At 38.3% G+C, this 16462-nt stretch overlaps 1 protein-coding gene and 1 long non-coding RNA gene across 2 annotated transcripts in view; one reads left to right on the forward strand and one right to left on the reverse strand.

The window, feature by feature from the left end:
* LOC129785126 (uncharacterized) overlaps positions 1 to 16462 on the reverse strand; it is a 57982-nt gene that overhangs the window by 24843 nt on the left and 16677 nt on the right. Inside the window, exons 6-9 of the long non-coding RNA XR_008748730.1 lie at positions 15848 to 15917; positions 12895 to 13004; positions 9634 to 9740; positions 7356 to 7436 (exon numbers count right to left, since the gene is read on the reverse strand). This is a non-coding gene — a long non-coding RNA (uncharacterized LOC129785126). The remainder of the gene's footprint in view (positions 1 to 7355; positions 7437 to 9633; positions 9741 to 12894; positions 13005 to 15847; positions 15918 to 16462) is intronic.
* GAL (galanin and GMAP prepropeptide) lies at positions 5186 to 13042 on the forward strand. The gene is made up of 6 exons (XM_055813618.1): positions 5186 to 5412; positions 5491 to 5571; positions 6128 to 6182; positions 7605 to 7691; positions 10582 to 10659; positions 12905 to 13042. Exons 2-6 carry the CDS (start codon positions 5491 to 5493, stop codon positions 12955 to 12957), a joined length of 354 nt encoding a protein of 117 aa, XP_055669593.1. The 5' UTR covers positions 5186 to 5412; the 3' UTR covers positions 12958 to 13042.

Below are 16462 nucleotides of genomic sequence, written 5' to 3' on the forward strand. Positions count from 1 at the left end.
ACTACTAGCAGAACTGGACACCCTTGCAAATGGTATTTCTTAGATTATTTCAAATCCTCAGTGCTTTTCTCAGATAAACCCTCATCAAGAGGACCTCTGCTTTAACCAGACTTGTTTCGGATATGAAGCTGATCTGATTGTACTGGCTAGCAACCTGTCCTTGATACAATTAGCCATTAGGTTAACATCTAACCAAATAGCACAGATACATTATTCTCCTGTCAGTTTTACAAAGCAAGAATCAAAACAAAGTGTTCTTTATAATTTCTCACAACTCTGATGGGTATATTAATCAACTTTCAGAATTTTTCTCTGAAGATTTTACTCTGTTTTTTCCTTTTTTATACACAACTAGTCTAAAAAATCAATGTGCTGCTTGAACCAAAAAACATTTTTAAAAGATGTAAGATGATCTAACATGTGGTAGTCACAGTTTTGTTACAGTGTTATATGTTGTGTGAATAATAGCTCTGGCAGCAGACATTGATGTAATAACAGGAAATTATTAGTTGATATCAGTGTAATTCAGAACAGAAAACAGCCCTTCATTCAGAAGGTATCTATAATATTTAGCTCTGTTTGATACTGAGCTGCAGGTGGTAAAAATGGCCGAAAGATTCACTCAGTGAAAATTGCCTACATTGTACAGAAATTACAAAATGGGAAAATGATAGAGAACAATAGCAAAGAATTTTGAAGGATGAAGAAAATGACTCTTCTCTTACTACTTTTATTAAAAGGAAAAAAAAATGTTCTCTGTTCTACATCCATTAAAGAAGAAACAAGTTCTACATATATAAGGGAAAAAATAATCAAGAGGTTTCTCGAAGACTTAAAGAGCAAACTACTTTCAAAATTCTAGTTGCATGTTAAAGTTCTGTCATCTTCAGATAAATGCAGTGTCATCTTCAAATGATCTCTGCTTACCTTAACACTGAGCAGCTGACATGCAAGTATTTAAGGGTGGGGTGATAATGTTGAACAGAAAGAAAAACCCTAAGTAACTTTTCAACTCTGTGACAGTGTACTCATGTAAATATCACCAAAACAGCATTAAATCTTTAGATCAGTGAAGCAATCCACAGCCTTGTTAGCAACTGGAACGTCTCATTGCTTCTGGATACTCAGATCTGTCCCTGTCCATACTCTGTTCCAAAGAAGTTTGTGCCTTTCCCACCCAGAATTAGGTTTAGCCACAGAAAACCTTGCATTTTGTCATCTCCATGCTCAATTATGGTAAATCTCCATATTCGAGGTTAAAACACTGATCTCAAAAATCTAAAATTGTTTCCAGTGCAGGAAAAACAGAAACACGTTACTGGTGTCACTGATAAATACTGAATCAGACTCAAAGATGGACATCTTCAACTAGTTAGCTGGATGATAACAGTCCCCCAATAAAGCATTTGCTTTCTGTAACGTCGGTGTTTCAGTGGAATTACTCCAATGTACAGGAGACAAATTTTCCTGGTAACTTATATCTCAAGCCTAGAATTCACTGCCGTTGCTCATATAATATCCAAAGATTTTCTGTATGTACTTGAGGATGGTCTTAAACAACATATGCATAGTGATTTTAACTGGGAAGCAGGAACAAACCCCACCTATTTTTCATGCAGATGGACATGACTCTGTGAATGGAGTGGGGTTTAATATTCGATTTTAATATTCATTGGTAAGTTGCTGAAACCAAACCCGGCTATGCAACTTCAACACAGAAATTGCAGAAACACCTTTTCCTGCTTTATTCATTACCTCTCAGTAAGCTTGATCATGAAGGGAGCCACTGTACCTCCAGACCCTTCCAAAATATACTGCAAAATCCACTTTAATTCATTTTTTTTCCCTGAATATTATACAAAGTAGCCATTCTTGGTGGTTTGTGGCTTTTGTTAAATAAAAATAAAATAGGCTATCCTATCTCATTAATTGTATATAATGGAAATTTCTACCATTAAACACATAGTAGAATCCTTAGGATTTACTACTTGTTCTCAGAATTAAATCTCCAGTGACAAAAATGCAATTAATTTTCCCTCCAAGCCCAATGTTCTTATTTGTTTAGTCCACATTATCATTTCCTTAAAAACTCAAAACTTTTTACTCTGGCTGAAAATGGTATTCTCTCTTGTGCTTTCATTTTATTATTATGAAATGCAGTTACAATTACAGACCAGAGTACATGCTGTTGTGTGAGACAGCCAATGATAATCTTGTCACGTATCAATTTAGAGGCATTAGAGACAGTTTTGTTATAAATGCTTATTGTTCTTTTGACTTGAGCAAATTTCAGATGAACTTCACTGTGAGTTTGTCTGATGGTGAACCTCTCGTGAGGACTAGGCATAACCTAACAGCCACTGCAAATTGCGTTAAGCCTTGACAATTAGCCAAACAACAAATGAATCAATGGAGGAATGAGTACATTGAAGGGTCACCTCAATAAGAAAATAAACCATGTAGTCACAGAGATGGCCATTTTTCAAGCTAAGCTAGAAAAGGCGGCTTCAGACTAATTCTAATTCTTCTGTCTGAGCAGTGCGATTTAAAATTCCTATGGAATAAAAAACGAGTAATAGCATTCTTGACAAGGAAAATTGAGGGAATGAGAGCATCAATTGTAAGAATGACTGATAAAATTATTTAATTGACACTAACCTAAAGATAGATTTAGGCACAAAGTATGATGGGCAAGTGATGGATTAAGCCTTTGAGTATAGAAAGAGGCTTTATTTTGCATCTGACTCTAGCTGAGATGAAGAGATCATTTTACTAGTCATTTGACAAGGAGATGCAAGTATTGTGGGGAAAAATTGGAAGAGAGATTGCAGGTTAAAATACACCTTTTCAAACACTTTTAACAAGAACCTGAAGAACAAACTGCAGTCAAAGATAACAGAACTTACACATTTTTGTAATATTGCTTGAATACAAATTTTGACATCTCTTGATATAACTTCAGTGGTTTTGAGTAACACAAAAAAACCCATTTTGTGTCACAGAGAAGCTTCAAGTTTCAAAAATGACTTTTGGGGAGCTATCAGTTGAAAGCTAGGATATTTCAGCCAGAAATGCATTTTTGGTAAGGTAAAGGGAAACAACACTTTGCAAAAATCATATTGCTATTTTCCAGATCTGTCTGGTCTGAATTGTGAGGATCATGCAGTGGCTGACAGAACATCCTCAGCAAATGACACAAAGCATCAGATGAAATCTGCAAAGTTGAGCTTCCCGTTTGTGCACATTAGCATTTAAGAACTGTATAAAATAAACTTCATTCAAGCAGTTTTAGATCAGAGAACCTACAACACGTCCAGACACCCTACTGCTCCTGACAAAAGGGGGTAGGAAAGAGACCTACAAGACAGAGCCCCTGCTTCTAGCCTGGATTAAGAACCTTACGCTACATTAAAGAAAAAAAAAAATCGTTTGCTTTTAAACTGGTGCATGATATGTGTATTGCATCGATCCATAGCCATGTCGGCTCTCCATTCAAGCTCACATACACACTGTGTGAAAGTTTGCAGACAACCTTAAGCAGCTTCAGAAAATGGAGCTGGAAGCACAGCTTAGTCTGTGCAACTTCTGTGATGTTTTTCCTACTGAAAGGTGGATCTGAGGGACTTGTAGTGAATAAACTCAGAGAAAATACAATTTGGTGGGGAATCTCTGCCTTGTAATTCAATGTTGCACATCCCAATGCCAGCTGTAACCACAGCTAAGGTAAGTAAATAAGTGAAACTTCACGGCTGTAAATTAACAAACAGGTAGTTTGAAAAAGGGGCTAGTCTAATCGCTGGGGAGAGGTACATCCCTAGCCTTTCACACATAACCTTAAAAAAAGAAAGGCCAATAAAGAAAAGAAAAGAAAGCGCAAAAAAAAATAAGGGGGGAAGCGCAGGAAAGGAAGGGCAAAAAAAAGAGAGAGAGAGAAAGGAAGGGCAAAAAAAAGAGAAAGGAAAGGCAAAAAAAGAGAGAGAGAGAAAGGAAGGGCAAAAAAAGAGAGAGAGAGAAAGGAAGGGCAAAAAAAGAGAGAGAGAGAAAGGAAGGGCAAAAAAAGAGAGAGAGAGAAAGGAAGGGCAAAAAAAAGAGAGAGAGAGAAAGGAAGGGCAAAAAAAAGAGAGAGAGAGAAAGGAAGGGCAAAAAAAAAGAGAGAGAGAAAGGAAGGGCAAAAAAAAAGAGAGAGAGAAAGGAAGGGCAAAAAAAAAGAGAGAGAAAGGAAGGGCAAAAAAAAAGAGAGAGAAAGGAAGGGCAAAAAAAAAGAGAGAGAAAGGAAGGGCAAAAAAAAAGAGAGAAAGAAAGGAAGGGGAGAAAAAAGAGAGAAAGAGAAAGGAAGGGGGGAAAAAGAGAGAAAGAGAAAGGAAGGGGGAAAAAAGAGAGAAAGACAAAGGAAGGGGGAAAAAGAGAGAAAGAGAAAGGAAGGGGAAAAAAGAGAGAAAGAGAAAGGAAGGGGGAAAAAAGAGAGAAAGAGAAAGGAAGGGGGAAAAAAGAGAGAAAGAGAAAGGAAGGGGGAAAAAAGAGAGAAAGAGAAAGGAAGGGGGAAAAAAGAGAGAGAGAGAAAGGAAGGGGGAAAAAGAGAGAGAGAGAAAGGAAGGGGGGAAAAAGAGAGAGAGAGAAAGGAAGGGGGGAAAAAGAGAGAGAGAGAAAGGAAGGGGGGAAAAAGAGAGAGAGAGAAAGGAAGGGGGGGGGAAAGAGAGAGAGAGAAAGGAAAAAAAAGGAGAAAGGAAGGGAAAAAAGTGCTATCTCGGATAGAAAGCAGCAGGGGAGTACAGTAACAGGGGTTTAACTCGGCTCCTTCGGCTGCGGTGCTGGAGCGAAGGGCACGACTCCAAGGGACTGCAAGGGGGGCTCCAGGGCCGGCAGGCACAGCGGGGGTCTCAGCCCTCACCGTTCCCAAACACAAAGCCCGCACCACACCAGCCGCACTTGGCTCCGCTCCCGTACCTGAGTGCCTGAAGTGACGCGTGTCCGCCTCAGGGCGCTTTATCCCGGCCGAGACCCTGCAGGCGCAGGGGGAGGCACCGCCAGCACCCCCGGCGGCACGGCGCGGCACGGCCCCGGCCATTACCGGTGCGCCCGCGGCGGCCCCCCCGTACCTCTAATGGAATCGCTGGAAGTTCACCCCTCCTCACGCGGCGGGCCGGCGGGGGGGAGCTGCCCGCCCCCGGCCCCTCCCGCGCGGTGCTGCCGCAGCCCATAAAGAGCGGAGCGCAGGGCGGCCGGGCAGCTCTGCCTCGCGGCCATGCACTGAGGGACGGGCCGCCCGCCGCCGTGGGACCGGACCGGACCTCAGAGCGCAGGCTCCTCACGGCGCCGCGGGGCGCGCGCGTCTCCTCACGGCGCCTCCCGCGTCCCGCCGCCTCCCGCGTCCCGCCGCCGGCCCCGCGCGCGGCAGTGGCGCCCCGGCTGAAGGTACGGCCCGGTGGCGGGGCCGGGGGCTGCCGGCGGAGGGCAGCGCGGTAACGGAGGCCGTTTGCCGTCTCTTTGCAGATGCAGAGGTGCGCTGGCTTCCTCCTGCTGTCTGCCGTCTGCTGCGCCGCCCTGTCGGAAACGCTGGGGCTGGTTCTCTCGGTGAGTAGCGGGCTGACCCCGGCCCCCTGCGGCGAGCCCCGGGCGGTGAGGGGGGGGGGGGTTAGTTACAAACCTGGGGGGCTGTCACAAGCTGCCCGGTCACAAATAAGGTGGCCGAGGGGGGAAGAAGAGCGTCTCGCTCATAGACCCAAAGCTGGCGCGGGAAAGGGACGCGTGGGCTCTTGTAGAGAGGTGGGTAGGTAAGTGCAAGCAATTAAAAGAAAACACTGCTCTTTAATAAGGTGGTGGTCAGGTTGTGATAGTAAGGTGGAGTGTAAAGCCAACATCTCTGCCTCCAAAGTGCGATTTGCAGTTTCCCTTATATATGAACTCTTCAGATAGAAGGGATGTCAGCAGCGGAACTACTGGCTTAGGCAGAGAGAATTCCCCTTTAATATTTGCTTCAATATTACTGGCTTTCATTTTTTACAATATTGCTTCATTTCAAGCCTTTAGAAGATGCTTTCTGCTAAGAGAAAGTATGTTTGGGTGCTGTTAGCTTGGGCTTCAGAAAGCACAGTGTAGTTTGTGCAATAACACACTTGCATTATTTAAGGCAAAAGAAAAAAGGGGCTGGACTTTGAACAGTGCTGGTTACCTACTTGGGCCACGTAAGTCAAGCACTTTTTTAAATTTCTCATTATTTCAAAATGCAGAAAGCTTTTTTTCTTTTCTTGTAAACCAGTCTGCTGTAGTGTGCTAGGCACTTCTCTGATGTAATTCTGTCTAAACCTGCAAGACTGAACATTCTCCCAAACGAGTTTCTTTAGCTATTTGTTACATGCCTACTATATAATTGCGTTGTCTTAGACTGTAACTGTTATTTTCTAAAGCAGAATCGTGGTGAGGCTTTATATCCGCAAGCACATCTGGTCATGTTCTGCTTTCAAACTGTAACTTTCATATGACAAATACTTTCCCCCCCTCTGGTAGTGTTACAAAAGGTTATAATGCCTTAGATACCAAGAGAAGAATAATGTAATGTGACATTTTGGCACTTCTCAATGTATTTCAGGTTACACCTTTAAATCTATTTGAAAATGGCTTTGCTCCCTGGCTTTATTGTAGTACTTTTTTTTTTTTTTTTTTCCGAATAAAACAAAATCAATTAAAATAATAACATGCAAACTAATGACTGTAAACATTAATGGTTCACTGTGTGAAAAGTATTTAATGTACAGGTGTTCAAAGTATAGGAACACACTGGTTTACAAAGTGGAAAATCACAAATGTAGATTATAAGAAAAGTGAAATGCAGTGATAAGCTGTCTGTTGTCTGTACTCTTACTACTATTTCTTGTTAACATAATAATACTCATTATCAATGTTTCTTTGTTTTCAGTCTTGGTAATAGATGACAAATACTACAGATGCTTACTGTAATTCTATTTAACCTTAAGGATACCTAAATAAAAAATAATGCATCTTAAATGTATTAACTGGTTCTGTAAATGTCTGGAAGTATATTTGCCCTGAAGCATAGCGAACCAAATTGGTGAAGATACTGTGGGGAAATGTACTTGTGCCATTTTATCTAAGACTGGATAATAGGAATCATCCTTTGCTGCAGGTTGTATTATCAGCTTTTACTGATAAAGGAATAGCCCTTTGCAAGGGGGACAGAAGAGGCAGCAGGGGTATGTAAGATAGTTTACACGAATAGTTTTTTGGAGGCTGTTTGCAGTTTTCCTTTAAGCAAACTAATTGGCAACATTTTCTAAAACCAGAAAAAAAAATAGTAGTAAAAACAGCTTCCCAAATTATAAGCGGATGTACAAACTTACATTTTCTTTGACTTCCTCTGAATTCAGTAAAAGCTTCAGCAAGTATGTTGTACAGGACTGGATCTGTAAATGCCGTAAATCCTAAGTGCAAATTCAGAAGAAAAGTTATTTAGCAACACGTTAGTTGCTTCTCTGTCATTTTGTATATCAAAAGTGCCCTTCATGGTCTTATCTTTGAAAACTATGAAAAGCAAGCAATATACAAAGGTTAAGTCAATTAACTCCTCTGATTTTTAATTTATTTATCAGATGCAGTAGATAACCACAGATCTTTTAATGAGAAACATGGTTTCACTGGTAAACGTGAAATACAGCCTGATGAGGATATTAAAGCAGGTAATGAAATTCTGAAAGCCGGTGTTGTTGGTCTGAGGGGGTTTTTTTTCTGTTTAGCAATTTATTTTGTTATTGAGTTAATTACCTAGATACAAGGCTATTCCTGCACTTCAACAGAAATCCTAGTAAACATATGAAAGGAAGAAGAATTCAATTTGGCCATTCAGTGTACTCTGTATACACAGTCATAAAGTTTAAAACATCTTGGTGCCTAGGGAAGAGTACCATAATTATGTTGTTTTAAAAGTATAATAGATCATATTGCTTTGAATAAACCTAGCTTTTTTTTTTCCATAGGGCATATATGTATTTCAAATGTCACCCTAGACAATCAAGAGTTCCTTCTTTGCAGCAAAGAAGTGAGCCCCTAAAGGAATCTTTCAGTAGGGAAAGCTATAGAAATTGGCAAATATTTTTTTTTTTCTATTCGGATACTCCAGAGCTGAAACTAGACCTCAGAAGTTTATGGCACTGTTTGTAAGAGTCTTTAGTATTAAAAAAAATAATGAAATTCCATGTTAAGTCTTGCAGTATTTCCCATATTTAAGCAAGATAGATTATCTTCATTAAAAGTCTCAGCCCCAGAGCTCTCACAGGCTATTGTAAATCCACCCAGCACCATGCAAATGTAACTAACACTAAATAAGTTCATAAATAAAGGAAATGTGGTTAATTACAATTTCATGGACATAATTACTTTGTAAATAGAACAGTAACGTTAATACATTTCTTAGTTGTTACATTCTCAGAAAGGCTGCCAGTTTAGTCCTGATGGTGTAGTTACATAGTGAGGTTTTGTGTGGGTGGTTGTTTTTTGGGGGGCTTGTTGAGTTTTTGTTTGTGGGGCTTTTTTGTGGTTGGTGTGGTGGTCCCCCTGCCCCTTTCTTTAAAATAACCTACCTCCTCAAACAGTGGTGTAGAAATAGTATTTTGCTAGTTAGAAACAATGTGAAATTAAGACTTTTGTAATCTAACAATGAGGCTCACATTGTATCAAATGCATTGCCGGTTGTGGGTATAACACTGGGTCATCTACAGGAATATGATTTTTAAGAGTTATGGAACTCTTTTGTCTGGTAATGCTGCACCTTCACCATTACAAGTAAACCCAACCAAACCCCTCTGGAGGGGGTCTGAAAATTATGTAACTGCCTCTGTTCCAAACCTAATCTTAGAAGCTCTTCTTTCATCAAAAGTTATTTATAGAGTTTATAATAACTTATTTATAAAGTTTCTAATAAAGTTCCTATCCAAAGGAGATCTGATTATAGAAAATGAAGAAGGTAGTCGGAATTCTTATTTTAATTGAAAATGAAGGAATCTTTTAAGTTCTGATTATTTACAGAAGTATCTTAAAATGGCAATATACTTACGTATTATTGTGAAAATTCATGCAAAGGACTGCTTTCTCTCCTTGAAGGAATGCTGCAAAATTCACAAGCTCTCTAGATAACTAGATGAACTTGTAAGCTGTATTAGTTACATAACACTGGGTCCAGGAGGATAAAAACCCAAACCAACCCATGAGCATAATTAGGAAAATCTTTAGAGTCTGCAAGTAATTGGCTATACAGATTTAAGGTCAACATATCAGAGTATATAGAAATATACATGTATGGTATGCTCAGGTCACTAAAGAAAAATACTTATCTAATAAATATAACATTTGTAATAAAATCTGGATCAATAAACTACTAATATAATAATGATTAATCATAACAAATCTGTAACAGGTTAGGTGGGAATAAAATTTTGTTTTCATTAATTTAATTAACACAAGTATTATTAATCTAAGTAATAACAGCATCTTTGCTGGAAGACAGGATTTTTAGATGTAAATTTCTTAAATGCTGACACTAAATACCGGAAACCTCTGTGTCCCTTACAACTCCTCATCAATATTCTTTTAATTTGTGCTACAGAGCTCAGTCTGCCGCCTTACCTGTATGCCACTAGAGGCATAAATATTCTCTTTGATCGTGGAAGAAGTCCCCCCAAACACCTGCTGCAAAGTCAGTCTTCAAGGCTGTGTTCTGAGATTAAATGTCCCTATGATAACATTAAGGGACAGTGTTTTCAATGATGTAATAATGGGTTGCTAGTCAGATACTGGTGCTTATCTGTTCTGGATGCAGAGAACTGAAAATCTTAGGGAAATTGCCTACCACTCTCCATCCTGTTGATAAAAAGCAAGATATGTCTGTGGGGCTTTTCTTTTTTTATTTATTTATTTTTATTTAAAAAAGACACACAAAGTGTACTTCTCAGCCTCCTAAAGTGCAATAACAAGCTCCCGGGGAGCTTGATAAATTGGGCCACTTAAAAAGCATCAAAAGGCCTACTTCCACAAGATCAGATCAGTATGTTTTATTAGAGATACAGGCAAAAACATACCTTTCTGAGCTTTTAGTGAAGTCCCAGGCCTAGCTTTTAGGCAACGTATCACTTCTGTATCACTTGAGCGCTTTATTTGGAACAAAGTCAGGCCACTTGGAGAACTTTTAACTGTTTTGCAAAGCTGTTGAACTTATTTGCCAAATTTGCCTTTGCCTTCAACCTCAGGCTAGTGGATACAAAGCAGAGAGCTGAGAACAGAGGATAACTCATCTGCAGCAGAACTGTGACCATTAAGGTGTCAAAGCAGCTCCTATGCAGCAATAGCTACGCAGCTGGGCCACTTTGATCCTGAGAACTGGACTTGCCTACCTTACACCGGCTTTGCTCTTCCATGAAAAAAGATTTTCCATTAATGATTTTAAAGAAAAAGTTCAAATAGCTTTGAGTACTCTCTACTACATAAGCTCTACTCTATACATATACATATACTCTACTACATGCAATAGATTTTTATACCTCATTAATGTTAAGTAACAACCAACTTGTTTTATAGGGGATCTTGGAAGACCGCTGGCTGATGAAAACATTGTGCGCACAGTAATTGAATTTTTGACTTACTTGCATCTTAAAGGTTAGTGAACACCTTTTCATCTGTCACTTTCTGGTGTGAAATTTACTGAGAAGATAGGACTATCCTTGAAGGTACAAGTCAGTGACAGATTTGAGCATGCAAGACTTTGAACAATATTTCTGGTGGGGGGAAGGAACTGTCAATTCCATTTTAGTGCGCTTGGGGAATAGGCCTGATTTAGAGACTGCAGGTAGTCCTGCCAAACTGCAGATGATGGATGTCCAACACAGCAGGGTTCTAATACCATTGGATTACTCCAGGCACTGTGAAAATAATAACAGCTGCTACTAGAATTGTATGGATCCAGCTTTTAGAAGAATTGAAAACAAACTATATACAGTCTGATTACATGGGAGTTCATTTAAACCAATTCAATAACAAATAAGACCTCAGTTTAATGACAAGAACTGTTGGTTGAAATTCTGAGACACTTGTTAGCGCCAAAGAACTACATCTCCCTTTCTGCATACCTTCAACAATAAAGTCACATCATAAATTGCAACACTAAGCTGAATGTTGGCAAATAGCTCAAAATGCTGCTAGTAAAAACTCTGCAGTCTCAAAATTGTGACAAGAACTGTAAAACTGAGCTTACAGCTGATTCTGTAAGAACGGTAATTTTATTATAGCATTAGGTAAAGAAGAAATCTGGCTGCTTCTGAGTTAGGCTTTTTAAAAAAAACCAACCACTACCACAATTCCAAGTTTTTATAAACCTCTTCAGCCCTTCTAAACTGTCTACAAAGTGGTCAAAACCATAATATGTACCTGAGAAGAAAACAACAGAAGGAAGACGGTTATTTTTACTGCAAATGTTTGAGGAATCCTCTGTCTCAGAAAGCAGGCAACTCAACAAATCTATATTCATACCTTTGTATACATCAAATTATAAGCAATTTTGTGGCAAGTGTATGCTGTGGAATAGTAACAAAGAACTGTGTGTGACATTTGTATTTTGATTTAATTATTAAAAGAGACTTTCAAGAGATCTATTCATTTTCTGCATATCTAGGAAACAAAATTCAAAATCCCTTTGGCATCATCTTCTGAATGGTTTGTATCCACTCAAGCAAAATAATTCTCACCACTGAAAATAGCAACCCAGAGCTTATTGAGTCAACTTTGTGTTTGAAACAAATTCTTTATGGTTAGTACTAAGGTGCAGAGATAAATATATATTTAAAGTAGATTATTAGCATGTGTATTTACTCTGGCCAAAGTAGTAGCTTGCTGCTTGTGCCACTGTGAAGAAGGAGCCCTGAACACTCCTTTACCCTAGGAACCAAAAACTGGGTGCAACAGAAAGGGTGTGAAACACGCTGAGCTCAAGCATGATGAGTAGACTAAGAGCTGCTAAGTTAGGCAAGAAAATTAAAATGCATCTTGTAGAAATATAAGTTACTGCTTCCCTGGGACAAATGAGCAAAAAAGGCTGTATTGTAACACTATGTAACAAGTCCTTGTTTAGGACAGTGATGGTATCATTTGTTATTATAAAAAGGAATCTCTAGATCATATAAAATGTTTTTTCCCTGAGATTGATGTACTCCCAGGTTTCAAAAGACATCTAGATCATACTATCCCTTAACAATATTTATTGGCAAGGCCTAATACAAGCTCTTAGACAAAATCAGAGCTGTAGATTTAGATGGGGGAAAAACATACTTTATGGTAGGAATGTTTAACGTTTTTGCCACATTAAAGATATTGGTTTAGGTATGTTCCTGACTCCTGCTCATAGGATTCAGATTCAGGGAATGGCTATTCAGGTTAGACATACATGTCAATCTGCAAGATAAAGTGAATATTTTAACTGTTCAGTAATATCTTGGCAATAACTAAAAGTGGCCTTCAGCTCTTTCTCTTGAAAAGTGTTTCCTCCAACTTTAAAGGCTTTTCATATAGAGCAGGCTGTAGCGTGGCAGCCATAATTGCATAATATTAAAATTTTTGAGATGCTGGGTTCTAGTAAAGTTAATTGACATAATAAAATTGATATAATTTCACTGTCATTCTGTCACTGCTGTTTCTAAAGTGGTGAAATTATAGTAGGGTGGTATTAACACTCACAAGAAAAAACCAATAGTTCATAAAATAGCATATGAAAAGTTCAACGATTTGATCTCACAGTTAAGAGAAGAAAAATATGGAAATGTATACTACTGAAATTGGATTTCATTATTTGCTACGAATAATATGCATAATGACACATGTGTTAATTCTCTTGGTTTTTACCTTTTTGCAGAGGTGGGAGCACTTGACAAACTACCTTCACCAGACGAAATGAACCAGTCTTGAAGAAGAATGCATTTTTATTTGGTTGTAGTGTAGATTTAGATTGAATTCTAAACAAAAGATCCAAATGGGCTGAAGATGAGAAGGATTGTTTGCATTAATCTGATAAATGGTAAACAGCATTCTGCCCTCTATTGGTTGTTTTTTGTTTGTTTGGTTGGTTTTTTTTTTGTTTGGGGTTTTTTTTTTCCCTCTCCTGTGATGTTACAGTGTAAAGCTTTGCCTTGGTAAAACTTTTCTGTAGGTATATGATAAAATAAAAATAAAGAGCAACTACATTGTTTCATTTTAAAATTATAATACATACCAGCACACAATACATCCTATACAAACCCAGGTTAAATTGTAAGATTTCACTGTATCTGTACTCTGCACAATTGCAGTAAAATAAAACATAAATGCTACATATTAGGTACTTCAGCTAACTGAGAAAAAGCACAGTGACTTCAAACTGCTGCCATACTTTTTAGTCTTTTTAGGTCACAGATCTGTTTGTACTGCTGCACTTCATGAAAGCCTTACCTCCTGTTCATATTTTCACAGACATGAAATAAACTCATGTTCATTTTAAATTTTGTATGCTTTACCTGTAATACAGCTGCCCACTGAGTGAAGCATACCTTCATGCGCTACACATTTAACTGTTCCGTACAAGCGGTAGGTTTACACAAATCCTCTGTGTAGAGTTCCTACTCCTATGTTGTCAAGAATACTGGATCTGTATTCTTTAATGAAGAAACTCTCCTGTCTGCTCCAAGATTTAAAAAGTATTTTATGAGATGCTTTAGTGAGAGTCTGGCAAAATGCTTGGATATATGCTTAATCCCTAGGGAAAAGCTTTAATGCACTGGGACCAGAATGAGGAGAATGAGGAAAGGTTTAAGAGGAAAATCCTAGAGTGAGGAAAGGTTTGAGCCTTTCCTTTTGGAAAGGCTTCTCATATTCAGATAACTTTCACTCTCTGCATAGTGCAATGAACTACCATCCTTTCAAAATGATGCTGTGCACTAGTGCACACAAATTGACAGGTTATTACGCGGCCTGTTTCTCACTTTTAGCATGGCAGTGTACATGCTAGGTGCCAAGCCACTAGTGTCTGGTTTGAACCCCCAGGGCTATCTCACCTTGTCAATCAGCCTGTGCTCTTCCTCTGGTCATAACTCAGCCTCTGATCTAATAATGCCTGATGTTCACTTTCCAAAGCATACAAAATATACTTTTTGTCAGACCCAATGAACTTTTGAGCAAGCCCTTCAGACAATGTTTTATCGTTCTTTTCTCTTTTTTTTTTTGAGTAATAAAAAAGTATACACTGCTAATATACATGCTGCTAGTTCAACATTATTTCGTAAATTTATGGGCTTCCAAAAATGTGAAAGAAAAAAAAAAAAAAGACTGAAATTTAACTTCTGTACATTAGTATAGTTCAGTAATTCCAAACTCTCATTTTCACTAGTAATGCCTGTATTTCCCATCACAAACTTGAAGCAGAGCTCTAAAATTAAGAGGCATTCTTTCACTGAATTCCATGGGCTTTGGTTCCTTGACTGCTAAGAACTACTACCCATCTGCAGAGCTCAGTAACAAGCCATCTGCCTAGGGCAAAACAGCTGAATCTATGATCAAATAAAAAGAATGTAAACTTAGCATTGATTTTTTTTCTTTTGAAATAGGATAAGAAATTGACTTCAAAATCAGAAAACAGTTATTACTTAGATCAAATTAGCACATTGTCAGCTCATTAAAGTTGAAATGGCCTTGCTAGACTGTTTATTTGAAATTCTGAAATTTGAGATTATTTGAAATACTGAAAACCTCACAGGATCAAGTTCCCTGGAAGATTTATATCTCTGTCTAAGCAGGGAGGCCCACAAGTTTTTATTGTGCTGCACTTCTGTATGCATATATTATCAAAAACACAAAGGGTCATTATAATCTAATTATCAAAAGCAGTCCACATACTTTCACTTGATAATTACTGCATTCAAACACGTACTGGTAATATTTCAAAATACAGAGAGGTAAAATTTTTGGACTGTTTCTTCACCCTCTACAGCTCTTACCTTTGCAAAAACAAAGGGGCAAAACAAAATAAAGGGGCATTCTCCTGGATCAATTTCAGTAACGTTCTTACTTTATTTAAAGCATGTGTGACATCTCAGACATAAATTCTGCAAATATTTGGAATGACATCTCCATAATCAGCCCCTCAGACAAATACCTGATAAAAGATGGCCTTTAAGCCACAATGTGAAAGCAATCCGTTTCAACGGGGCAAAGAGACAATAAAAAGATGTGACAAGTTTCAGTAGAAAATTTTTAAAAATCCCTATTTCCTCCTCATCGTTTCGTTTATTTGTTAATTTGCATACATTGTATCCCACTTTTGTGTAAGATTAGATCAAATATATATCTGCACTAAAGACAAAATCCAAAGTCTATTAGAAAAAACTTTTTTGCAAAGTTTGCCAGTGATATGAAATTACCCAGCATACAAGTTTAATTCTGACAATGGAGAGAAGGCTTGCATGATGCTGAACGACTGGACAATAAAATGGCAGATGAAATTAAATGCTGATGCAAGCAAAGTAATATACACAGCAAAAACCAACTCTAATTTTGCGTACACATAATGATGGTCTTAAATTATCTATGGAAAAATAGCTTAGACTCATTGCACACAGTCCTCTAAAAAACGTCATTTTAAACCTCAGCAGCAGTTAGAAAGGCAAATGGAGTGTTAGGAATTATAATAAAAGTAGCCAAAACCAAACCAGAAAACATCATTATGCCACCATACACCCAACTTTGAACCAGCTGCAGTCCTGGTCAGCTCATTGTAAAAACTAAGCACTGTAGAACCAGAAAAGTTATAGAGAAAAGTGACAAATACCTTCAGCAACAGGGAACGAATTCTATACACAGAGAGACTAAGCAGATTGTGACTTAGCTAGGGAAAGAGGCTAGGAAGGAGAGAGATGACAGTCTTAAATGCCGTGGCAAAAGTGCTTAGTGAATTCACTTCTTGTAACCCAGGATTTAATGATTACCCAATAAAATGATCAAGTAATATATTTAAACCCCACCCCCAGAAAAAGTCCTTTTCCATACATCTCATGATGAAATTGTGGCACTGACAGGCACAGGACATTATGGAGGCTATAGGTGCCAAAGGGGAACAGTTATATTCACAGAAGAAAAGTCCTTCAAGGTCCAGATGAAACCACTACCTCAAAAAGTCCAATTAAATTGTTTCTTAGAACAGATTACGGACATGTGTGCACAGAGCTATAAAGCAACCCTTACAACCTGATCCATAATTCAGCAATTAATTAAGACAGGGCTTCCTCACCTGCACAGCACCTGATGCCAATTTACAAAAGAAAGTTGGAAATGACACATTTTTGGCTAAAATTTGCAGCAATTAATACTACCCACAACCAAAAAGGTATAATTTTATACAGTGCTTCACCTGCCAGGTAATCTCACTACGACTTTTTTAAATGCA

Source organism: Falco peregrinus, chromosome 9, assembly GCF_023634155.1.
Source record: "Falco peregrinus isolate bFalPer1 chromosome 9, bFalPer1.pri, whole genome shotgun sequence".
In the NCBI taxonomy this organism is placed as follows: Eukaryota; Metazoa; Chordata; class Aves; order Falconiformes; family Falconidae; genus Falco; species Falco peregrinus.

Bases quoted from the DNA above. Each gene is read 5' to 3' on its own strand.
- GAL (XM_055813618.1), top strand. From the start codon at position 5,491: ATGCAGAGGTGCGCTGGCTTCCTCCTGCTGTCTGCCGTCTGCTGCGCC. The intron at 6,183-7,604 runs GTAAGTCAAGCA...TTTATTTATCAG, and splicing joins TGGTTACCTACTTGGGCCAC to ATGCAGTAGATAACCACAGA. The intron at 7,692-10,581 runs GTAATGAAATTC...CTTGTTTTATAG, and splicing joins TGATGAGGATATTAAAGCAG to GGGATCTTGGAAGACCGCTG.